This window comes from Bombus huntii, chromosome 8 (genome assembly GCF_024542735.1).
Source record: "Bombus huntii isolate Logan2020A chromosome 8, iyBomHunt1.1, whole genome shotgun sequence".
NCBI classification, from domain to species: domain Eukaryota; kingdom Metazoa; phylum Arthropoda; class Insecta; order Hymenoptera; family Apidae; genus Bombus; species Bombus huntii.
In genome coordinates, this window is record NC_066245.1 from 2,840,677 (window position 1) to 2,864,564 (window position 23,888).

Below are 23,888 nucleotides of genomic sequence, written 5' to 3' on the forward strand. Positions count from 1 at the left end.
TATATGATCTATATTTTTACAAATAATTAGGACCTATGTAAGAAAAATATGTACATTACACCTCTTTTTAATATACAGATAACACATAATTGGAAAACAAATTTTTATTAATAATTTTAAAAAATATTTATGAAGTTGGTTTACTTCTTTGTAACATATATTTGCGTTTTAATATAGTCTTCTGTATTTCTAAGTGACGAAGTTCTGTATGTACATCTGAAAATATTTCATTTTGTTCCTCTTCTGGAATGGTCTCCCTATTGAAACAAAATATATTTGAATACATTTTCTTTAAAATAGTAAACATTATTTTAGTGATAATATTCGATTTTACCTGTAGGTTTTCATCAAATCATATTTCTCCCATGGTTTAGCGAGAGCTGCTGCCTTTTTTCGACGTCTTTCATTAACAACTATATCTTTAATTCCTTTTAAATTTTTACGTTCCCATTTCTCTGACCAAGGTAATGGCTTAAGAGGGACTTTAATATCATTTAATGGGACAGATTGTGAAACTGTTGTTTCTATTTCCATATCAAAAGGAAATGTACTATATTCTAATGGTGCATCTCTGAGGTAAAGTAATTCATCGTCTAATCTTCTTTCTAACCTGCAAATAAAAGGAAGTTTTTATTCCAAGTTCTAATTACATTTCATTAATTAGTATTTACCTCAAACAATCAATTTTCTGAATAGCAGGATCATATAAATCATAACGTACTTCCACACCTTCCCCGTTAACAACATTTCTTAAAAGAAATGAACTTCTTAGACCACAGCCCTCTCTTAATATACATATACCAACAAATCTATTTAGTTTTTCAACTGCATGTGGTTCTGAATAAGTTACTGCTAATATTGAACCAACATAAAATTCAGGAATACTTATTACTGATCTTCTACTCAACATATCCATGCGTTCTAATTTCTCTCTCACACTCTGACGATATAATGGATTAGGATCTGGTAAAAATTCAGGATATATAAATCTGTAATGTGCAAATGATTCAGATTTGGTTGATTCATTATTAGGTTGAGTTTGGGAATCATTATCGTCATCTACTCTATCATCTTTTGGTTGTGCCAAGGTTGAGAGAGCTTTAGGTTCTTTACCTAAAAATGATAATATATAGTAATATTTATATGTACTAACTAAAATGTAAATTATTTAGAAATATTTAAAATGTGTGTTAATTGTTAATTATTAGTACAGTACATTTTTCATGATATGTAAAGCAAAATACGATAACAGAAAATACCTAATAATTTTATAAAAGTTAATTTTTTCCATGTTTTTTGACACAATAATCTTGAGGAAATACTCATGCTTGTTGATACTAATCTTAATTTGTTGTCACTTTTAATTTACACCGTTCACACGAGCTGTGTGAGGTTATGTTTTGGTTAATATTTTTTCCAATAGGTAACACTACGGTCGTAAAATAAACTAAGATGGAGGATTCATTTCTGAATTTTTGTGATTGTGTCTTCCAGATTAGACTCTCAGCTTTCTTTTTATATTATTTTTAATCTACGAGATGCGTGTATAAGGACTTATAGATTCTATTCAACAAATCGAAGCATTAACTGGAATAATGTGTATTTTCTTACATGAGATAAGATCCAATTTACAATAAGCGATATTTGGAAAGACAAGGTACGTATACAGTGATTGCCAAGAAACACGTGGTATACTAGACAAAAAAGTTGGTATACTAGACAATTACATTATGAATTGTAATTGTTTATTTATTCGCGTGGAATATTTAAAAATATTAAGATTTAAAATAATTAGACTCAGACTAAAACCATAGTAGACAAAATTTTTTTGGTAAATTCTATTTATTTTGTAATAAATTTTGATACTTTTATTTATTATAATATTCCACTTAATTTTATGATATTTCACTAATTTATAAAAATTTATTCCTTTAGGTGTATTAATAAGCTACAGAATTAAATTTAGTATATATTAAGATCATTGGGTTCAGAAGATTTATTTGCTTGTATATCAAAAAGAAACCATTTTGAAGGTAAACTTATTAGAATTTTGTTACATGCCTTAGATAAATTGTACAATAGGAAAAATCAAATTTAAAATCTATTTTTAGGTTTAACAAAATATAATTAAAATATAAAAAAGAGAATTCATATATATGGAGTCATATATATTGGATTGAATTTGAATCAGTGCGAAGGAGAAATTATTTACATTTTTATCTAATTGAAAAACTACAATTTAATTTTTTAAATTTTCAATATGATAGAATCTATAACATTAGAACTACGACCTAGGCTTCAAATATGCAATGTTTTTATTCATTTAAAGAAAAAAGTAAATTCAACAGGAGCTAAAATAAAGGTTTCAAAAGAAAGTATAAAAATAACGATAGAAAATAATACAAAAACATTTTTAACAAAATTTGTAAAGTTAATACCAGATTCATTATCAACATTAAATGTTACAAGCAATTGGATTTGTTTCCGTGTGCAAACAATATCTGATCCTGTATTTGGATCTTTTAAAACGCAAATAATTACCAATCCAGCATTCAATGTTAATTCTTTGAATGATTCTTTTAAAACTACTGAGTTATTTAATACTGGTAAATGTCGTATAATGTGTGCTTGTTGCGAAAACATTGTTTCTAAAAACATGTATATTAAAAGGATTTTACCTTTACCAGATATGAATTATGATTCAAGCGAATGGTTTTGTTGTAAACATAATCATAGTAATACTATGCATAATTTGATTCCATCAGAGTCTGAGATTTTCTATGGGCCACTTTTCTTCATCATTCACTCAAATTTACTTAATCACAACTTAAAAATAGATGAAAATATTGTGATTTGTAACAGATGTTTACAATATTTAGGGAAAATTCTTCCAGATAATTCACTTAAATTATGGAATTGTGCTGTGGATTACAATTTATTAAGTAACTCACAAAGTAAGACTGCAACAGATCCCTTTAATGATTTTTTACTTGCTATTAAAACTTCAATGATTGGTATGATTGGTGAAGAAATAATTTTGCAATGCTTTATAGGAAAAGAAATTCAGTCTCTCATTTTAAAACCAATGGATTGGCACTTAAATTTAATGATTGAGCCTAAGGAAATGTCAGACGATAATATTGTAACTTTGCAAAGAATATCAGTTGTCAAAGTATTATATAAATATGAAACAGACAAAAATATTATTGATTCTGTAAATAAATCGTATTGTGAAGTTAGTTTTTCAGTAATAGCAGCAGGTTTGGAACATTTAATAGCATCAACAAAACGATTTCCACGGCTTCATAGAACTGTAACTGATTATTATATTGGACATATATGCTTAGAAAATTTTACAGACAATACTTAATAATAAAAAATATCTTTTGTGTTTTTTAAATATAACAAATTTTGAATATTTCATAAATAATTTTTTATAAATAAATGATGTTTCTTAATAAATGATTTCTAATTTACTTTTAAACCTTTTAATGAAATTAAAAATTTCATAATTTTGATTTATATTAAGAGTGTGCGTTATTTTGATGCATGAATAAAGTTTTATTTTATCAAAAATTTACATATATTTATTCATATATTACATGTTATATTGAATAGGAATATTTTACAATGCGCTATCTATGGTTAATAAAATTTGGATGATTATAAATCACGATTTTACTTAATATAAATATCTAAGCACTGTAACATAACTAAATGAAATTAATCTCATGGAGATACTCTAATACTCTGTGGTTAATTTAAAAACAATTAAAACATGTGGAAAATCTTATACATAACAAGCTATGAGGGAGATTTATATATATTTACATTATGTATGATTAATGCTCTGTGTGTGTATGTGTGTGTGTGTTTCATGGAAATTAAGAACAAACAGTTATGTACATAAATATAATGTACATCATATATATGCATATTATTTTTACAATCACGAGTACAGTTGTCCGTTTTTTAAATTTATTAATTAAATCATGTTGGATACTATCTGGAAGTAATTATTTAAAAATATCCAAAGTTCAATAACATACATAATTATTATGGAATGAAAAAAATTCGTGTAATTAAATTTCATTAATGTTCCATTAATGCTATATTATGGAAACAGCTAAAACATATTAGAGAAGCATGCTTTATGCATTAGGTCTATTACTACATAATTAATATTTAACTTTTATTTGTATTGTGTTATGCTAAAACTGTATTGCAATTCTTCTTAATAGAAACGATAAATCATCATCAGAAATATTGTTTTTATAGCTGTATATATTTTTTTAACAGTACATAAGCTTGTATGTCGATGTCAACATATAATATATAGCACAATACTATGTAAACTTGTTTCCTTTAAAGCAGTAATTATATCTGTGATAATATATTATAAAAAATAATTTGCCTGCTATCAAAATACATATGTACCTTTCAATGAAATCTTAATATTGTATAGTATTTAAATATTTGCTATTGTACTTAATCAGGTTTATATAAAAAAAAAAAAATGTTAAGGAAGGAATTTATAATACCTTTCAGTTTTGTTCTTCTGCATAGCACAGAGTCATTAGATTTAAAATTAGTAAACATATTATGAATCATATGTGTTAGGCCTTAAATTTCTAGTACTGTGCAATATCTAAAACTGCAGCAAATCATTTATGTTGTAGCACTTTGATTGGAACAAGAATGTAATCTGTCTGCAAGTGGTTTTACATAGACCCAACTACCATCTTTAGTTTCTTTGAACAACTATTAAAAGATAAGACTTTATATAATCATTTGAAATAAAAAGTACGTAATTTTGAAAGAAAAATGTACCTTAGTTTGCCAATTAATATTGTTTTCTTTTCTATTACGTGCTTCATCTCGTTGTTTTTGTTCGATTGCACATTTAGCAGCTGTTGCCTTTTCCATGTCGTTAATCCTTAATCCAACAGTTACATCCCGCCAAACTTTTCGTGATTCGTGTTCTTCTTGTTCACACACTGGCTTCACTAATTTTCTTTGAGTGTAAAGTTCTTTAACGTCCGCAAAAATTTCAGTTCTCTATAAAAATTGAATTTATAAATGAAAAAAGAATAGAATGAGAAATTGGTATCTTTTATAACATCTTGTGTACATACTCCATCAGACCACTTTGCTTCCATGGCACCACTCCATTCTCCGTTTATAACAACAAATGGTTTCTTATCTCCTGGTTGTGTAATTTGACATGTAATTCGATTACGCTTACCGCCATAAAAAGGTTTTGTCAAAAATTCTACAGCAGCATGGTAACCAGTTTGTGTACAATGAATAGTTGCAGTCCCCCCTAACTCTATCCATGGTACAGTAAGAATAGATCTACCATAACCATTTGGGAAAGTCAATACATATTCTTCTCCATGTTGTAATACATTTACCCAACCCTTTCCAACATTATGTACTCCTATACTCAGTCCAAGGAATTTGCTTTTCGTCCATACATGCGCACCAAAACTAATCTTTTTTGCATAATGTTCAGCATAAAATGCACTTACTATAATACGAATCATGCTTATTTATCTAGAAAAATATTTTTAAAAGATTTTAATAAATACATATAAGTAAACTTACTGGGAGGATGATGAGAAACTTGTTCAGCAATAAATGAAAGCTGATTTTCTTTGCACCAAGGTACAGGACCTCCAACAACTAGTTTTGTATCATTAGAACTATCTATAGCATCATTAGGAATATCCCAATGACATCTAAAAATTTCACCTAATATTGGATTATATGGTTTCTTAGCTACCCCTGATTTACGACCTGCATGGAAACTGCATAAATACCAACGAACTACTTGAACCATTCTATCTTTAGGAGTAGACATATCTGCTATGCTAAAATATGAAATACTATAGTGTATAAAGAGTTTCAACAAATAATTTTGAAAAATATTACTAATATTATTTATTTCATAGAATATACCTTACAAACTGATTTGGATGAGTAAAATAGTCTGCATACATTTCAAGAAGCGACCTGCGCTCCAAAATGAATGTAGGTAATGCTACTTTTGTTAAATCCATACCAATTTTTACTTGAGATAGAAGATGAGTCACTACGGATCCATGGGATTCCATGGAATCCACTAAAAAGTACCATAAAGATAAGGATTTAATCTTATTTAAATAATTTATGTTATTAATATAATAGTTACTAACTTTCTGTTTCACTTTCCTCTTCATAAAGGGCTGTAACATGTAACAAAAGCTTACAACAATAATTTATAAACAATAATGTATAGTGATTTAAAAAATGAGAAAAAAAGTAATTTCTTTTTTTAATATAATTCGTTTTAATGTTTCTCTTAAGTCAATAATAGTTGTAATATGTATACCAATTTAAAACTTTAAACTCAAAAAATACAACCTATAAGAACAGAAATTTTCGCATAAATATAAAAAGATTTCTTTTGTTATGTATATATTTTACTATAATTTAAAAACTTACTATTTGAAGCTGCACCCAGCATATTGTGTTTTTATAAAATGTCAGTTAAAATCCATTCCTAAATACGATCATTATATGATATTGACTATACGCAATATAAACGTCTTTTTCTGAGAAACAAAATTTTCCAAGAGGGGAAAACTATTCGAAGTTGATTAAATTCATTTTTCTGTAATTGTGTCATACTAAAAAATATTCACACTTGATTTTAACTACAAATTTGATAATGCTTTACTACGAAGTTCGGATGACACGACAATTCACGTGTATAATAATTGTAGTTGTGGGTTAAGTCGACTGATATCGAACCTCTATTATCGATAACGAATGCAATTTATTATGGATTTTTAATGTTTATGTAATTTCTTTCTTATTTAAAATTTGAATATGCTTTATGCTGTGTTTTATTTGTTACTCTGAATTTGTAATATAGATATATTTGTTATAAATAATTAACAATAATCATAACATATTTTAATGTTTTTATCATTCTTTTAATTTGATTAAATATTTATATAAACTTTATTTGAATTTCTTTCTTAATTTTAAACATATACACACTAAAATTATATATAAATATATGTATAATAAAAAACTGAAAACAAATAAAATACAGTTATCATATCCTAAGAAAAAAGAAATGTATACAAATGTATACAAAAGTTGATCTTATATTTGTTAAACAATATATGAAACATATCAACTTTTAAGCATTTAACATAGATTAATACTTACCATCGTAATCAACAGAGCCATCACCTTTTGTAGGTGGCAACGGATTTTGCTTCCGATTTTCGTTCGATACATCCACATGTGAACGTTCACTATCTCGTCTTCTACTGAATTACAAAATATATCACATATTTCTTAAATTTTATATTAAAGATTCACGAACCCTGATAAATACTTACATACTGATATGATTTTGCATTGCAGGAGGTGATATTTCGTCTGCTGCATCATAATAATCTTCGTCTTCATCCGAAGATGAATAAGAGAATTGGGGTACAGGGAGATCCCTATCCACAACAGCTTTACAAGTAAAAATCAATGAAAATATGTATTTTAAACCATTTGTCTACTTGATTGATAGTTTTATTTTTAGGAATACTATAACTTAATAATTTGACATTTATTTTTAATTTAGTACACATAAATAAGAAAAAATAAATTACCATTTGGCAATGTAGGTACTCTTAGTTCTACACATTCAGAACCTAATTCAATACCAGTCTGTACAGTTGCTTCTGGTTCTCTAACAGCAACTAAAATTTATTATATTGCATGTCTTTCATTATAGGTGTATTTTATACTCACATTTAAATACATACCATGCGATAATGAAGACGAAACATGTATTGAATCAGTGGGTCCCCTATATACTCCATTTACAGGTATTGCTGTATTCTAAAAGTATAGAATTTTTACTGCACACAAATTATACCTAATTCTATTAAATGTATAAAATTTAATTATAAAGATTTATTAATATGGTGTCTTATATTTATAATGAATATTTACCTTTGCAATTTGTAATTGAACAATTGTATGTTTAACTGAATTAAGCATTGCATTGGCTTGAGTTAAAATTGCTGTATATTTTTGTTGCTTTTCTTCATCTTCTGTAGCAACAGATCTTTGTTTTGTTTCAATTAATTTTATTTGATCAATCAACAATTGAAGGTAAGCATCTGCTTCAGCTACTTTGCGATCAAAGTCTTGCTTCGGAGGAGATTTTTTAGGATCCCATCTCTAGAGTAATTTAAATTTTACTTAAGCATTAAACTAAATGTAGATTTTGTTCTTAATATCTAAGTAACCATACAGCATGTGAATGACGTAATATAGTGTCTTCTAAAGCACGAATCCAACGTTCTCGTTCCTCTGCATTTCTTGTTTGAAAATGAAATGTTTTTGGATCATCTTTGTATGATGATGTAGTAATTGTAAATGTGCTATCGTCCTCATCATCAATACCTATAATAGCACCTCTTAAACGTACACATCCTCTACGTGCTCCTCTCATCATTTTTTCTTTACTCTGCAATATAATTAAGGTATAACATAACAATTTATCATATTCAAAATATAATATTTATAGCAATTGTAAAGAAAATATCATTAATATTTGCAATTTAAATATATATTTGTTTAAAAATTAGATATCGAAAAAAGCAATAATAAAATTTTCATGTAATATCAATTAACTATTGATAATTAAATTATAATTGATATAACATGATAAAATTTACATATCCATAATAATTCTTTTTGAATATGATTTAACTTTACCACATAAAATTGGTAATTACTTTTGAAATTAAATGTAATTTTGTAACTAAATATTTAGAGATCAGCTGACTATGACAGATGTGCAAGATATTTAAAGAGATACAAATAATGTTTTGAAGCAACTAATAAATAAATTCAAAGATTACTGATGCATACAGAAATTTATATTAAATTATAATTTTGAATTAAACATTGCAGAAATGTTTAAAAAGAAAATGGGGTGTAACCTATTAATGAACAAGAGAACAGTAAATGTTACAATTACAATATTTAAAAATTCTTACCGTATAATACGATAGAAGACCAGCATTATCATCTAAAACAAACCAACGATATTGCCATCCATTAACAACATTTGTCCATTTACTAAGTGAACCTTCCATCGTCGACATTGTTATTTGTTGCTCGCTGTTATTTATGAGTGTATGTGTATGCATAAGGCAAGCATATAATTGTATATATATATATATTACATTTGCCTAGTGTGTCCTGTATGAACTCATAGAGAGGTAACTCGATAAGAAAACTAACATAAGACGAATTTCCAAATATCTTCGTCATATTTAAAACAATTTACATGGTATCTAAAAAATATAATTTCTAAACTCACTGTGAATTTACAAAATTGAATGTTCTAAATAATATAAATATCTATTTTTACTTGACATGCGCAGTCAATGAAACAAGTTTTTCTTCGATAACAGATGATTCTACTGCAAAAGCTTGTCTATACTGATTTGCTTATCTTTCTAGTTACTTCTTATAGTCTACGATTATAAAAGATTACATTACGATAATAATAAAATAACGAATGCAACATGTAACATCGAAAGTTGTATAAATGAGTAATAATAACGTTAATACAATGAAGGATTTTATATATATATGAATGTATGAATGTATACATAAATAAATAAGTAAAGAAAATAAACAATTTTCTCTCGATCTGAATAAATATTAAGAAGGCACACATTCGATTTAACTGCTTAAGAGAAAACCTGTAAGTATTATCTGTTCTCAGTCAGCTGATTAATTACTTTACCTTTGACATATTATGTCTCTACACATTATTTATTATTTATTATTATTTATTATACATAGTCCTCGCTTAATATTCTTATTTATTTTAGCATGATAATACGTAATATTACCTTGCAACTAACAATTACAATTAATTGTAAATAAATTCGTGGTTTGTAATCATTTTGCAATATATACATTTCTATTATTCATAGTTTATGAATTATTTACCCCATGATTCGTGACATAATGTTTATTTTAAAAAATATGCAATATTTGATTAACTGATTTAAAAAATTATACGTTATACTATGATAATTTGATTAACGTTGTAGATACCTACTTGATAAATAAATTACAGTATTATTAAAGTTTTGGTAATATATTAAAAGTCATTAACTGAACATATAAGATCATTTATAATAAAAGAATATTGCTTTTTTGTAAATTAAAATATAAAAATGAATGAGAGCTATATATTGAAAATATTCGTTCAGTAGACATGCAAAATATTTATAAGAAAATATATTTTTTTAGTTAGTTTCTGTATTGTAGATACTATATATATATATCTTTATTATATCTTTATGTTAATGTGTAAATTCAAATAAATTACAATTTAGTACTTCTATATGCAGCATAGAACAGATATGGAGAAGAAACATGGTTCTAATATAGTGGAAGAGGAAGAACTAGAAGAATCTGAAAATATAATTATAAATGAAGTTGATGGATTACCAAATTTACATCCTAATTATCAACAATTGGAGCTAGAATTTGATGTAGAAAAAAATCGTTCTGATACAAATACAAGGACTATTGAAGATTTAGTACATGATGAAGATTTACCAACATCAGTTATTGTAACTAATGTAGATCCCAGAGTTTTTAAAGATGATGAATTAAAGGTGACAAAAATATATAGTAAAATTGAATATAATAAATTCAATATCTAATAAGCATATGTTTTGTTTCTGTAGGAAGAAATACAGAATCTCTTCAAACAGTTTGGGGAAGATGCTACATTTCAATATTTTAGATCATTTAGAAGAATGAGAGTGAATTATAGTTCTCCAAGTGCAGCAGCAAATGCCAGAATACAATTACATCAAGCTCATTTTGGTGAGACAGATATCAACTGTTATTTTGCACAACCTGTTACCCCAATAGGTTTGTAAATTTATTTTTTAATGAACATTATGTTATAAGAATTAACGAGAGTTCTATCAACTTTAAAAATAATATATATTTCAGATGTAGAAGATCAACACCTTCACCCACCAGCATTAACAAAACAGTTCCTAATTTCACCACCTGCTTCACCACCTATTGGATGGCAGCCTAGAGAGGAAGGCGAACCTTTAGTTAATCATGACTTATTGGCTGCTATAGCAAATTTATCTGCAGGTTCTGTCATTTAAGGAGTTTATAGCATGTTGTTCCATGTGTATTAGTACGAAAATCTCCGATAACTGCCAGAAATTCGGGACCCAGGTGTTGCAAACGATTCTATTCCTTGAAACTGAAATCTTAGCTGTACCGAACATAGAAAAGGACAACGCAAGTAAAAGAGGAAGAGGAACTGAGAGCCGAAGCGTTCGGCAAACATTAGAGGCTCGCGATAAGTTGAGACCTTCAATTAAAAAGATCAAAATTTTTTATTTTTGATTCGTGATCAATGAAGCTTTCACTAACATATTAAGATGACACCAAACACGATATAATTTGGAGCATATTTGCATACTTAATGATAATTAAATAAGTGATAATAAACATCAATAAGTAAATATAATTCAGATTTTATCGTGTTCCGTTTCATTTTAATCAGAAAATTCCCACAAATACGTTTGTAAAAGATTAATTTAAAAAAACGTTAAAAATAAAAAGGTTTCATTTTTTAATTATTATCTAAATACGTACATTGTCTCAGCAATATCTGGGATTGAATCATGTGAGACTAATCGACCCTTCGCGGGTCGCTGAGCTTTCCAGTGCATTGAGGGGAACCTCCCCCCAGTAGTAGGGATGACGAAGATGCAATTATCGAGAGATTCTATTTTGGCAGTTATCGGAGGTTTCCTATACATGTATATATTATGTACACATGTATGTATATACCAATCATACAAATAATTTTACAGGAGGCAGTCATGAATTACATCCTGGTGGTTCAGGACAACCTGGCATAGTTGTACATGTTTGTGAAACAACAAATCCTATGAAAAATGTTCCACGTATTCAACATACACGTTGTCCAGAACATTCATAAACAGCTCTATTAGAAATATTGTCCACTCATTTGACAATGAATTATTTATCCATCCAAGAAGCAATTAGTGGCATTACAAACAATGATATTCAACACTCAAAAATTTATATTGCAATATTGCAAAATTAATACTTTAATTTGAGATCACAAATTCACAAGAAATAATCTGTAAATGTGTTTTGCTCAGAGTAATATATGTAAGTATTTAAAAAGATAATAAATAGATAACAAATATTTTATTAAAAGTTATGTTTTCGTTTACAGATAAATAATATTTTATGCTGACATTATAAATATATAAAAATACGTGATATAATGAAATAATTTAAAAAAGTCATCGAATATTAAATAACGTACAAATAAACTACTAGAAAAATCTATATAATATTTCGGAATAACTTTACACCAATTCTCATCCTCTTTTAATTTAAAATCACAATTTAAAATATTAGATGCTTACTTACAATTATAAAAATTAATATTACAGTATCAAGGGTAAACGATATTGAAATTAGCGATATTAACGTTTCACTCGAAGTATCGATGTTACAAATACTTTTAAAGGAAGTATATAAAATTTATGATCTTAGAAAAGGCAATTAGAATTAAATTCTTGATTTGTTAATTATCTCAGAATTTCAAGCAAGAGTTACTCGAGAAATATAATTTGTTACAAAGTGGGTGTGTGTGTGATAAGTTTGAGTAACATTGATATTTAATGTACATACATGTGATTATAAGAATGTACCATGCAACATATGAAAAGTGGTATCAATGATACTGTTTTCTGTCATATTTTAATTAATCAATATTAAAAATTGGAAGTGTGTGAATGATTTTTTTTCATTAAAAAAAATAAATCTTTAGGGAGAATGTATATTTTATTAATTAAATTTTTAGGATATATATACTTAATAAAATTATAAGTAGTGTTATCATTTCAGGAAGAATTCTTTGCAATAACATATTAATGTGTTATTCAAAATGTATTAGTGCTACATGTTTTTTTTTGTAACAATAATGTTTATGCATCTGTATATGTAAATGTATATAGTGTTCCCACTTGCATAAAATATATTTCATATTGATGTAAGATTTAAAGTAATATAGAATTGTTGAAAATTTATAAATATGTTATAGCAAATTACTTTTGTGTGAATAAATATGTTACTCAAAACCTGTTTTTATGTCTGAATCTTACAGAGATAAAGAAAATGTCTTTTTATGATCTATTTACTCAATTATTTAATTTAAATTATATTAGATATTCTAGCTTAATTTTAAAAGGTATTGTTTTATTCATGAAAATTTGTGTATTTTAAAATAAAACTTTTTAGGAAAAATGTAATAAGATACATCAAAAAATATAAAAAATCCTTTTTAATTTCGAAATTGTTCACTTTTACACTTGTCAATCGCACATTGAAATAATATAAAAGCTTTATACACATAAATGTTAATAGTAATGCGTGTGTTGAGTAAAGATCTTATTGTTCACAATACAATTATGTAAAATTTCTTTAGTACAGGGATTATACAACGTTTTATTATTAAAATATAAAAGAATTAAAATTTTATAACCTTGCATTTATATGTAACGGTATAGGCCATTTCTTATATTCTCCCTTTGTATGAATTTTTGTTCATTTTACATTTCTTCAATCAAAAATTATTAATATTATTTCGGTTAAAAGAAACATAATGTAGTTCATAAAAACAGAATACAAAAAATATTGTATACAAAAAGTTCTGTAATTTCTGTACTTTCTACAATTCAAATAAGTCAATGAAAAACAATCATATTTGGAAAATATGTACACTTGCAGTAAATAAACATATCCATGCATTTACGTTTAGACGTGTGTTAAAATGTATAATGTACATATCGTGAACATCGTCATTGAAAATTAAATACATCTGTGACGAGTTTATAGTATTTATAAATATTTTAAACAATTTGCTTTATTTTTGTATAAAACAGAAGGTATAAACTATATTTATGAAATTGTGATTACGTCAAAAGTAAAAGACAACATAATGACATATAACGAAATAAAAATTTTTGATCTTGTACATTTTTTCCCTTGATGTTTTCAAGTTTTGAAAGAAAGAAGAGAAGAAAGAGAAAGAAAAAACTAATCAATTTTATAGTCCGAGTTTTTGAAATATTATAATAGTTACCTGTTTAGTAATACATATTTTCATGGTCGAAGGCGATATCATATTCAATCATAATTTATAAACGATATGACTCTGTATGATGGTACTAACTTTTCATTTAAAAGATGTGTTTTTTGTGAACATGTTACAAACAACGTTAACATCTTTCAATTACATTGCGATTTTTGAGCATACAATCTGATAAACAAGAACTGAATTTTTATAAAAATATAATATTAATCATAAGAACAGTATTATACGTATGTATAATCCCGACCTATGCCATATACACAAAGGTGTTAATGTCATCGTCGTGTCTACGTATATATTTATGCTCAATAAGCCACTCAATTTGTTCTTTTATCATCTTTTTACTTGGCAGAAACATGTTCTTTAATATATCAACTAATTCGGTTTGTAACTGAGCATTACTGATTTTTTTACGCATCTTTAAAATCTTGATGATTGCTTCCTGTTAAAAGATATACGTAAAAGATATATGTATCATTAATTTTACTTAGAGGAAGGTAAAAAGACAAAGTTAATTGAATAGAAAGTGTACCTGAACTCTTAGTATTCTAAGTTGTACAATGGATTGGTTGTCTTCTTCTTTACTTCGTTCAGTTGATAATTGAAGTCTTCCTATTAAATTAATTTTACCTCGTTTTTGCAGTTTACCATTTTTCCTAAGAATTAAAAAGAATTAATTATATATATTTTGAGTAAATTAAATTATTGCGCGATTTTTCAAAAAGTATTACTAACACTATAGCGAATTCTTGGTTCACCCAAAATCGTGTATCATTTGCAAAATCTTTGGGACTATGCGCATGTGGTTCAACTAGAAGAAGTTGACGTTTGAGTTTTGGAAAGGCACACAAAGACCATAAAGTTCGTCTGAGTTCCGGATCAGGAAGTTCTGTTGCCAATCGCAAATTTTCATATGATATCTTTTCAAACGGCCGCTGATTCCAAGCAAATAAAACTGCCATTTGAAATGTTGTTACATCCACATCAAAGCGTCCCACTTGGTTAGAAAATGTTATCTGGAACACCATCCAAATTGGTTGCAAGGTGAAGCTGAAAATTAGAACCGAGATATTGAATTTTTTGAAAAATTTTACTCTATACCCATGTTTACTGCTTCAGAAAAATTTATGTTATTCTGCTTTAATAAACATATACATAGTTTCTGATCGAAACTTAACACTTAACACTTTTATGATTATGGCCAAAAAATTTCCTTTTTAAATCATAACAATACTTAAAAAGATATAAAAATATCTTTTTCTAATATTTTGTTTACAAGACATTTTCTTTCTTACCGTGCCATTAGACATATGATGGTACCACTGTAATTTTCTTCCACTGTGTTTTTTTTTATAAAATTCTTCTACTTCAGGAATATAATCTTCCAGTTGCAGTGGTAAACTTACGGTGACACGTTCACTACCTCTAGCCCAAGCACCTGCATTTAATATCTATAACAAATTATATTAATGCCTTTTAATATATATGTTTCACAATATATAAACCGAAATATTATTATAACATTTTAGCTCATACCTTAATGTTAATACTATCTGCAATAGCAGCTCTACATTGCTCTTTAAATTGTTGATTTAGATCTTGTGACACTTTAATGTCTTGAAACATTCGTGCTAATTTATTAACATAATCAGCAGGCATTCCGACTTCACGAAGCCATTCTACCATATTTTCCTCTTTCTCAGAATCAGCGGATGTATCTAATATTAAACGCCTTGTTAAATGAGCTTTATGATAGCGCATAAATACATCCTTATTTTGAACATATTTTAGCACTAATAACTAAAATAAAACCAATATAAGATAAGTATGAGATAAAATGATTTTAGATATTAAAAATATAATAGTAATATATATAAGTTAAGGTGCATACTACATCTTTGAGTTTGCTTTCAATTTCATCAGAAGTTAATTTTTTACTGAGTGGTGTTTTCCTAAGTAACATATCACAATAATTAGCTAGAAGTTCTGGACACTTTGATTCTGGCTGTCCATTATTATTGTTGTTGGGTTTATTATTTAAAATCGTTGTACCAATACCAGAACACTGACGTGCAGGTAATTCTAATCTGAATACCGTTGCATCATTTACAACAAGTTTGTAAGCTTTATCTCGAGCAGTTAGAAATCGAGGATCATCATCAAATGCTTCTTTAACAAGAATTGAAAACCGACGAAAAAGATCTAATAATCTTTCAACGTATTTTTCAGAATCTTGAGTAATAACATCCACAGCTGCCATCATATCAGCTAAACCTGCACTTGCTATATGTTCTTCTAAATTTCTTAACATTGGACCAACTCCTTCAGGAACTCTATCCATTAGTTTTAGCATTAACCTAAGTTCTATAATTGTAATTCATTTTATACCATTACAAAAATGCTATTATAAAAATATAATTCAAATTACATTATACTCACTATCTGTTTGACGATGCTGAATCATTCGCGGACATTCTGCTAATATGGCTGGCTTAAAAGTTGCCACTAATACACGTACGCAACAATCAGTTAAAAGCTGTACACTAGCACTGTTTGGTTCTAAGTATTTTTGGGCACGAAGTTCTTCTTCTTGTAACTTTGCATCAGCATAACGCATATAATTTTCTACACCATGTAATGATAGCTGTTCAGGTGCTTTAACCCAGTAGAATGCTTCTGTTGCTTCTATATATGCTGCTTCAAAATTCTCTCTATAGATTTGAAGCTTATCAATTGCATTTGAACATAAATTTACTGTAATGTAATTCAACACAACTTTAAATTTATAAGATGTATAAGGAGATAATTTATATAAACAAAAATTTGTTATATACCATAAGATTCTCTAACACCAATAACGAGTTGTGAATCAAAGGCTTCACCATTTCTTTCAGCACGAACAAGTCTCATAGCTGAATCTTGAAGTTTTTGTTTTATTTCTCCAAATATACTTTGATTCCAACTATCCAACATTAGCTATAATAAACAAAAAAATGTATATTATGGAATTATATTATCGAAAAATTAAAAAAAAGAACTTTACTTTTCTAACAATATCATCAGGTTGGCTTTTTTTTTGAACACTGGATGGTGCCTTTCCAGCAAGAGACGTTTCTAATTGTCTAAATGGTGTTGGCAAATAATTACATTGTGCAAAAAATTTTCTCCATTCAGCTATATATGCTTTCAATAAAGCTTGCTCTTCTTGGTGTGCTAAAACTCTCTAGAAAGTACATAAAACAGTAATATTTTTCTGTTGATAAAAATATTTTTTTTGTATTTATAAATTATAATATGTACCTGCTGAGCTTGTTTTATAAAATCCATTATGTCTTCTTTGAGCGCATCTAATAATTTAAGAGCACCTTTGTCATTCCATACACATACTGCATGAACTAAGAAGAATAAATCTTGCCATTCTGCTTGAGTAACAGGTTCTTGTTTGAGTAATTTCAAAATAGTTGGTCTCATACATGGCCATTTATCTTCAAACATAAACTGATTTTTATCCTAAACACATAATTTAGTACAAAATTAACTTTAATTTTATGTTTACATACTAAACTCTTATTATTAACACGAATATTATCTTATTCATTGTGCATTATTTTTTTTATCAAACATAAAAATTAAAATATATGTACAATACCATCTATGAAAATATTTTTATTAACTAATGATTTATAGTTCTACTACATAATCGAAAAATTAGTATCTAATTGTTGAAAAATAACAATATCTAAGTTAATCATTAGTATACTGTATTAGTATACAGTAATATTGCATGAATATTTTCAAATATTTTTTATGTACAATTTTATAGATATTTATATATAAGTTAAAGTTAAAAAGGTTCTTTGACAATTGAAACATTGTATAGGTTATAAAGATTTATATTATATTATCGAAAATAAAACAATAAAACAAAAATCTTATAAATTTAAGAAGTTTGAAAGATCATTCTCAGATTTATTCCTCAGTGTAAATTGATTTTAAATACAAATATTATTATTCAATGACAACTAACCATCGGCACCTTCGCATAAAGTTTTGACATGTCCTATACCGCAATGAGTCTACGCCAATGAGTACAAACAATAGGTATTACAGTGAACAGTACTGATTAATTATAATAAGAATTGTTTTAAACGTCAATTTATACTTTAATAGATGTTTATTTTAACATTAAAGTAGATTTTACATTTATTTATCGCGATATATCATATATATTTAAAAAAGATGATACATATATACATACCATTTTTTCTAAGGAAGAAACGTAATACAACATAATACATACATATAGTGTACTATAATGTAATACTATAATGAGAGATTCTAATAAATGTAAAATAGTAAAAACATATATATATATATATAGGTAGATAGATCACATGTAGGAATGTTAAATAGGTTAAGGAAAAAATAAGAGGAATGTAAGATGTAGAAGATAAATGTAAAACCAAGTTCATTTCCTCTTATATATAAAAAGTTTACATTAATTTTTGTATACAATGCAAAATTAATGTCTTTTATATATGTTTCCTTATTATTTAAAACGCTGTTTTTTAAACATTGTGCAAGAACTTCACAGTTTTTGTACTTTTAGTATTAGAAAATTTCGAATAAAAGACAAATATTTTCTTAATGTATAGCTTTTATAGCACTGATTGCAATGTATGTATATTAAAGCGATGTAATAATAAAACAGTATATATATATATATATTAAAGCGCAAATTTGTATAAAACGTTATTCAGAAATTAAGTTTTCTAAACGAAAATAATATATAATTATAGATGAAAAGTAACGTTATTTAAATGCTGCACAAAATTTAAAAAAGTAATTTTTCATCTACGTATAATAAAATTATATTTTACATTATAAATGTATTTTAAATTTATATTGAACTATTGACATTCTTTTATATTATATTTCTTAAACTTAATTTCAAAATTAAGAACATTTTATTTTGTATTTGGATAATTTATGATGTCAAGTTATTTATTATGACATCTGAATTGTGTGAAATGAAAAATGTACATTTTAAAGGAATAATTTTATATTATATTATATTAAATTCATTTTGTTATTTGATAGATAATCGACGTAAATATTTAAAACGGCTAATCTTTAAGATAATGTTAAAGAAAAGTTAATACTTTTCTCGGTTCTTAATGACTCATTATATCATTCTAACACTCTATTTTTTACATTTAAAGTCAGTAACAAATGTTATAAGTACACGTGGAATTAAACTTGGATATGGTTAGCTAAAAAGAGGGGAGTAAACATCTATTATTTATATATATTTATAGAAATGAAGTTGTGTTAACGTTTTTCTGGGTATAGATGTGAATTGAACATTTTGAAATCATATTCATTATTATTATGTAAATAATGGTAAATTAAAAATCTACAAACATTATAATTTAAATATATTACTATAAGATTTATTTGCTACATACTACATATTCCACATTCTTTATTAGAAATTTTACATTTAAAATTATGACATTTAATAAATGACTATTTAATGACTATTTAATAAATAGTTAAATATGTATTACAATAATTAAACTAAAAAGTTAGTAAGAAAAATACATGTCTGTGGCAGCGTGATTGTAGTCACGTCACGTTAAGATTACAGGTCGTCTGCTACAGATGAGATAAAACATTCCAGATGTGTGAAATACCGTTATACTTTAGCTTGACTTAAATATGTAATAGAATAAAAAAATATAACACTTGTATAAATGTAGGTGGATTTGTGTATATTTAATAGAGGAACATTTAATGGAACAACATTAATCAATAAGTAATACAATGAAAGCATCAATAAAGTTTACTTTTGACAGGGTAATTTACGTTTCTGGTGGCACGTAGTCTAGTCGGTGTTATAAAAGGAGGAAACCTCGGTTAGTACCGCGGTGACGTACGATAACTATTATCAATTAGAAAACGTGATTGATAGGTATACCAGTGAATTTAATTATGAAGTGCGAAACCAGTGAAAATATGCTCGGCATATTAATATTATTTGCGATGTGTTTACCTTCTATTGTACATTCCAATTATTTTGGAACGAACAATGAAAAGAATGATCAATGTTTCTGTAAGGTACTATTCTCGTTGTTTTCCCGTTATTCAACTTTTTTCCTAAAAAGTAAACATAACCTACAATCAAATCTGTCAACTTTAACATATGTGAATATATGTTATCTTATATTATCTTTAACTTAATATCTTTTTCATAACTTTAAGTTATTAAATTATGTTTATAAAAATTTAGTTGAAGGGATCAATTGATGACTGCAGTTGTAATGTGGATACAGTGGATTACTTTAATAATATGAAAATTTATCCAAGAGTTCAGAGTCTTCTAGTCAGAGATTATTTTCGCTTTTATAAAGTAAATTTAAAACAAGAATGCCCTTTCTGGGCTGATGATAGTAAATGTGCTATAAGATACTGTCATGTGCAACCTTGTCAGGAAGTAAGTATTTAATATGTTAGTTTGATTTATATGCAAAGATATTACAATATCATTTTATACAAATTGTTGAAATTTATGTATATTATATATATTTTTATACTTGTAGGAAGACATTCCAGATGGTTTAAAAGGAGATATGTTAAAGAACAGTCATTTTAATGAAAGTCCTGCGGATAAATACAAAGCTTCTACACAATATGATGATTGCTTACATAGGACTAAAGATCATAATAAAGAACTGGGCTATTTAAACACAACAATTAGGTAAAAAAGAATATTTCTAGCACATTCATAAATAGAATTATTTATAAACAAGATTTCAAATTCATTTTGATATATTTTGTTTAGTTCAGAGAACTACAAAGATTTTGAATTATGGAAACAATATGATGATGCTCAAGATAATTTTTGTGTGAAGGAGTCTAGTCCTGGAGAATATGTGGACCTTTTGCTAAATCCTGAAAGATATACAGGTTATAAAGGACAGAGTGCACATAGGATATGGCGCAGTATTTACAAGGAAAATTGTTTTAGGTAAAAATATAAGTTAATGATAAAAAATGAAATAGATATTAAAAATTGCTGCATTTTATATTTATATACGTATACTTAATTTCAGACCTGAAAATTCGCCACATAATTTTATTCAATCTTCAAAAATAAATGGTGAATAGTTTTAATTCAATAGTATACTAATAATATATTTCAAAATATACATTGATTTTATTGTGATATATTATAATTTGTAGGGATGTGTCTGGAAAAAAGGGTATTCTACCGTGTTATATCAGGGCTTCATACTAGTATTAATATTCATTTGTGTTCAAAATACTTGTTGACACCAAAAGACAATTTAGAGATAGTGCCTGGTGGCCGATGGGGCCCTAATTTGCAAGAGTTTCAAAAAAGATTTTCACCAGAGGAAACAGGAGGTGAAGGTCCAAATTGGTTAAAAAATTTATATTTTACTTATCTGCTTGAATTAAGAGCTTTGGCAAAAGCTGCACCATATTTGGAAAGAGAAGAATATTACACTGGTAACAAAGCACAAGATAAAGATACCCGTTTGGCAATGAATGATATTTTAAATGTTGTTAAGTAGGTATTAGTCTTAACTAATCAATTATATTAATTTATAACTAATGAATTGATGCTTATAGATTTAATATTAATGTGTTTTAGATCATTTCCTGATCATTTCAACGAAAGCGTTATGTTTACTGGTGGAGCTGAGGCTCAGTTATTGAAGGAACAATTTAGACAACATTTTAGGAATATATCTCGTATTATGGACTGTGTAGGGTGCGATAAGTGTAAACTTTGGGGAAAACTTCAAACGCATGGTTTGGGCACAGCATTAAAAATTCTATTCTCAGGAAAATTCGACAGATGGGAATCAACATTAAATAATTTTAATAGAAAGAAATTCTTCTTAGAAAGAAGCGAAATTGTTGCACTTATAAACGCTATTGGAAGGTAAGCAGAACAATTATGCTTTTTATATTTATTCTTATTTTTATCATCGTTATATTAAGCTTTTATATGTAAATGTCATCTTTTAAGGTATTTTGCAGATTATATAAGGAGAGAAATTATTATCAGAAAATATAATTAATTATTTTGTAATTTTGCAGATTGTCAGAAAGTATCTTCGAGTTGGATAAATTTAGACAAATGATGAGATAGCAGAATACAGACTAACAATCAGATGATTAAGTTACTTTGGTAAAATACATCACACAAATCTTTATATTTATATAACCCTTGATTATTTAGATTTATACATTTAATTATATAGTAACTTTATAAAATAACTGATTTTTGTATCAGTTATAAATTATTTAAAAATTTTATATTTATACTTAAAATGTGGTATAAAATCGCAATAAAAATTATTACATTTAACGCGTAATCTTTTTTATATCTTTTATTTATAATTAGAATTAGTTTAATATCGATAAGAAAAAGAAGAACTATCATTGAATAAATATAATGTTGATTGAATTATTAAAAAAGTGTCAAATTTCATATGATTGCACTTTGTTATTTTATTGCGATTTTAATGATAACTTAACTCTATCTGTGATAAATATTTCTTCTATAGAAAAGATTCTTGTACCAGTTTTGAAACAGCATATAGCATATTCAGTTTTGAAAGAACTTTCATTTATCGAATTCATAAAATGTTCAAATTTTCTTACTGATATATACACAAGTATTTCAAACTTTAAAAATTATAGCTTGTCTTTTTACATCTACTTTTATTTTAATAAAAATTGTTATTAATGTAACCATTATATTATTCTATTTACAAAGATAATGTTGGTTATTAAGGTTCTACAGGCAAATAGACTGTAACGTTTGAGGTTCAATAAGATATTATAAAAGTCGTCCAAGATAAATCAATTTTGTATAATATTGTGTACATTTTTTGAAAAATGTTTTTATAACGAAGGCGACAGAAGGTTTCACATTATTTTCCGACAAATTTACATACAAAGAGAAAACACCAGTGTATTATATTTCTATATACTAATTCATAATAGTTTATAAAATATTTAATATTATTGTATATAGGCGTAAATTTAATTTATTGTCGCTAAATTATACTACTTGCGGATTATAAAATAACGAGTTAGCAGCGTATTAAGTTATGGATTACAAAAATGTATTAAATGATAAACTTTTTCCATTACATTTATTTATAATGAAATAATTTATCTAAATAGGTCGTATATTATACGAAAAATTTGAAATTCTATTATGAATTCCTTACATGAAAACTATAACATGAATTTGATTATAGTGTGGAAGAATGTATATTTTATATACAGATATGAATTAGTGTGGTGTGTCTAATTTTTACGGATTTATTTATAATCTAAAGTAGCAAAATTATTATGTAACCTGCTTATTTCTAAGAAAATATAACACGTTTCATTTCAGTAGAAGATTTGATACATGCGATTATAAAAGATAACGAAGTTTCGAATATAATATAAATTACAATACCATCAATATTTTATGCATCGTAAATTATTTATATCCCCCCTCTTAACGAATATCATTCCTGCGTGTATGGTTTAACGAGTAAGGCTTTTTTCTCGATTTCTTATCGTTAGTTTTTAACCATAT

The 23,888-nt window shown here is 26.5% G+C and overlaps 6 protein-coding genes across 14 annotated transcripts; 3 read left to right on the forward strand and 3 right to left on the reverse strand.

Annotated features, from left to right (window-relative positions):
- Window positions 1-86: 86 nt before the first annotated feature.
- Window positions 87-1,633, reverse strand: LOC126868635 (39S ribosomal protein L19, mitochondrial). Its single transcript, XM_050624335.1, has 4 exons — window positions 1,260-1,633; window positions 672-1,113; window positions 335-610; window positions 87-257 (listed from the first exon to the last, which is right to left on the reverse strand). The coding sequence occupies exons 1-4, from the start codon at window positions 1,324-1,326 to the stop codon at window positions 128-130; spliced, it is 915 nt and encodes a 304-aa protein (XP_050480292.1). The 5' UTR covers window positions 1,327-1,633; the 3' UTR covers window positions 87-127.
- On the forward strand, window positions 1,509-4,005 carry LOC126868633 (uncharacterized). 2 transcript variants are annotated; one of them, XM_050624332.1, is made up of 3 exons: window positions 1,509-1,657; window positions 1,936-2,033; window positions 2,112-4,005. In XM_050624332.1, the coding sequence occupies exon 3, from the start codon at window positions 2,261-2,263 to the stop codon at window positions 3,368-3,370; it is 1,110 nt and encodes a 369-aa protein (XP_050480289.1). In that variant the 5' UTR covers window positions 1,509-1,657; window positions 1,936-2,033; window positions 2,112-2,260; the 3' UTR covers window positions 3,371-4,005. The 2 variants fall into 2 exon arrangements, with proteins under 2 accessions (XP_050480289.1, XP_050480290.1); XM_050624333.1 differs by lacking the exon at window positions 1,509-1,657 and adding an exon at window positions 1,664-1,831.
- A 259-nt stretch (window positions 4,006-4,264) lies between these two features.
- Window positions 4,265-9,231, reverse strand: LOC126868629 (oxysterol-binding protein-related protein 9). 4 transcript variants are annotated; one of them, XM_050624324.1, is made up of 13 exons: window positions 9,063-9,231; window positions 8,312-8,527; window positions 8,008-8,238; window positions 7,818-7,893; window positions 7,662-7,751; window positions 7,398-7,518; window positions 7,222-7,322; window positions 6,198-6,227; window positions 5,962-6,124; window positions 5,608-5,873; window positions 5,136-5,530; window positions 4,831-5,058; window positions 4,265-4,761 (listed from the first exon to the last, which is right to left on the reverse strand). In XM_050624324.1, the coding sequence occupies exons 1-13, from the start codon at window positions 9,213-9,215 to the stop codon at window positions 4,669-4,671; spliced, it is 2,163 nt and encodes a 720-aa protein (XP_050480281.1). In that variant the 5' UTR covers window positions 9,216-9,231; the 3' UTR covers window positions 4,265-4,668. The 4 variants fall into 4 exon arrangements, with proteins under 4 accessions (XP_050480281.1, XP_050480280.1, XP_050480282.1 ...); XM_050624323.1 differs by having other exon boundaries at window positions 7,222-7,325; XM_050624325.1 differs by lacking the exons at window positions 7,222-7,322; window positions 7,398-7,518; window positions 7,662-7,751; ... (2 more) ...; window positions 8,312-8,527; window positions 9,063-9,231 and adding an exon at window positions 6,487-6,757.
- Window positions 9,232-9,504: 273 nt separating this feature from the next.
- On the forward strand, window positions 9,505-13,923 carry LOC126868636 (protein sarah). Its single transcript, XM_050624336.1, has 6 exons — window positions 9,505-9,778; window positions 10,437-10,706; window positions 10,779-10,968; window positions 11,053-11,205; window positions 11,940-12,264; window positions 12,332-13,923. The coding sequence occupies exons 2-5, from the start codon at window positions 10,449-10,451 to the stop codon at window positions 12,065-12,067; spliced, it is 729 nt and encodes a 242-aa protein (XP_050480293.1). The 5' UTR covers window positions 9,505-9,778; window positions 10,437-10,448; the 3' UTR covers window positions 12,068-12,264; window positions 12,332-13,923.
- Window positions 13,433-18,661, reverse strand: LOC126868627 (cullin-5). Of its 3 annotated transcripts, XM_050624318.1 has the most exons (12): window positions 18,516-18,661; window positions 17,558-17,767; window positions 17,301-17,480; window positions 17,092-17,233; window positions 16,697-17,011; window positions 16,149-16,621; window positions 15,794-16,057; window positions 15,553-15,708; window positions 14,993-15,273; window positions 14,790-14,913; window positions 14,505-14,699; window positions 13,433-14,425 (listed from the first exon to the last, which is right to left on the reverse strand). In XM_050624318.1, exons 1-11 carry the CDS (start codon window positions 18,546-18,548, stop codon window positions 14,505-14,507), a joined length of 2,373 nt encoding a protein of 790 aa, XP_050480275.1. In that variant the 5' UTR covers window positions 18,549-18,661; the 3' UTR covers window positions 13,433-14,425. The 3 variants fall into 3 exon arrangements, with proteins under 3 accessions (XP_050480275.1, XP_050480274.1, XP_050480277.1); XM_050624317.1 differs by having other exon boundaries at window positions 13,433-14,699; window positions 18,516-18,660; XM_050624320.1 differs by lacking the exon at window positions 18,516-18,661 and adding an exon at window positions 18,285-18,481 and having other exon boundaries at window positions 13,433-14,699.
- An 855-nt stretch (window positions 18,662-19,516) lies between these two features.
- On the forward strand, window positions 19,517-23,771 carry LOC126868630 (ero1-like protein). 3 transcript variants are annotated; one of them, XM_050624328.1, is made up of 9 exons: window positions 19,517-19,660; window positions 20,116-20,464; window positions 20,550-20,753; window positions 20,860-21,017; window positions 21,102-21,287; window positions 21,373-21,419; window positions 21,503-21,851; window positions 21,936-22,229; window positions 22,388-23,771. In XM_050624328.1, the coding sequence occupies exons 2-9, from the start codon at window positions 20,252-20,254 to the stop codon at window positions 22,437-22,439; spliced, it is 1,503 nt and encodes a 500-aa protein (XP_050480285.1). In that variant the 5' UTR covers window positions 19,517-19,660; window positions 20,116-20,251; the 3' UTR covers window positions 22,440-23,771. The 3 variants fall into 3 exon arrangements, with proteins under 3 accessions (XP_050480285.1, XP_050480284.1, XP_050480286.1); XM_050624327.1 differs by lacking the exon at window positions 19,517-19,660 and adding an exon at window positions 19,844-20,015; XM_050624329.1 differs by lacking the exon at window positions 19,517-19,660 and having other exon boundaries at window positions 19,852-20,377.
- Window positions 23,772-23,888: the final 117 nt, after the last annotated feature.

Coding starts and splice junctions, on each gene's coding strand:
- LOC126868630 (XM_050624328.1), top strand. CDS start 20,252: ATGAAGTGCGAAACCAGTGAAAATATGCTCGGCATATTAATATTATTT. Junction 21,420..21,502: donor TCAATCTTCAAAAATAAATG/GTGAATAGTTTT, acceptor TATAATTTGTAG/GGATGTGTCTGGAAAAAAGG. Junction 21,852..21,935: donor GATATTTTAAATGTTGTTAA/GTAGGTATTAGT, acceptor AATGTGTTTTAG/ATCATTTCCTGATCATTTCA.
- LOC126868635 (XM_050624335.1), bottom strand. CDS start 1,326: ATGAGTATTTCCTCAAGATTATTGTGTCAAAAAACATGGAAAAAATTA. Junction 1,114..1,259: donor AACTTTTATAAAATTATTAG/GTATTTTCTGTT, acceptor TATCATTTTTAG/GTAAAGAACCTAAAGCTCTC. Junction 258..334: donor GATTTGATGAAAACCTACAG/GTAAAATCGAAT, acceptor TTGTTTCAATAG/GGAGACCATTCCAGAAGAGG.
- LOC126868636 (XM_050624336.1), top strand. CDS start 10,449: ATGGAGAAGAAACATGGTTCTAATATAGTGGAAGAGGAAGAACTAGAA. Junction 10,707..10,778: donor TTAAAGATGATGAATTAAAG/GTGACAAAAATA, acceptor TTGTTTCTGTAG/GAAGAAATACAGAATCTCTT. Junction 11,206..11,939: donor TATAGCAAATTTATCTGCAG/GTTCTGTCATTT, acceptor ATAATTTTACAG/GAGGCAGTCATGAATTACAT.
- LOC126868629 (XM_050624323.1), bottom strand. CDS start 9,215: ATGCATACACATACACTCATAAATAACAGCGAGCAACAAATAACAATG. Junction 5,531..5,607: donor AGTTTCTCATCATCCTCCCA/GTAAGTTTACTT, acceptor TTCGTATTATAG/TAAGTGCATTTTATGCTGAA. Junction 4,762..4,830: donor ATATTAATTGGCAAACTAAG/GTACATTTTTCT, acceptor ATCTTTTAATAG/TTGTTCAAAGAAACTAAAGA.
- LOC126868633 (XM_050624332.1), top strand. CDS start 2,261: ATGATAGAATCTATAACATTAGAACTACGACCTAGGCTTCAAATATGC.
- LOC126868627 (XM_050624318.1), bottom strand. CDS start 18,548: ATGTTGTATTACGTTTCTTCCTTAGAAAAAATG. Junction 15,709..15,793: donor CAGATAGTATTAACATTAAG/GTATGAGCTAAA, acceptor AATTTGTTATAG/ATATTAAATGCAGGTGCTTG. Junction 14,700..14,789: donor TTAGAATACTAAGAGTTCAG/GTACACTTTCTA, acceptor ATCTTTTAACAG/GAAGCAATCATCAAGATTTT.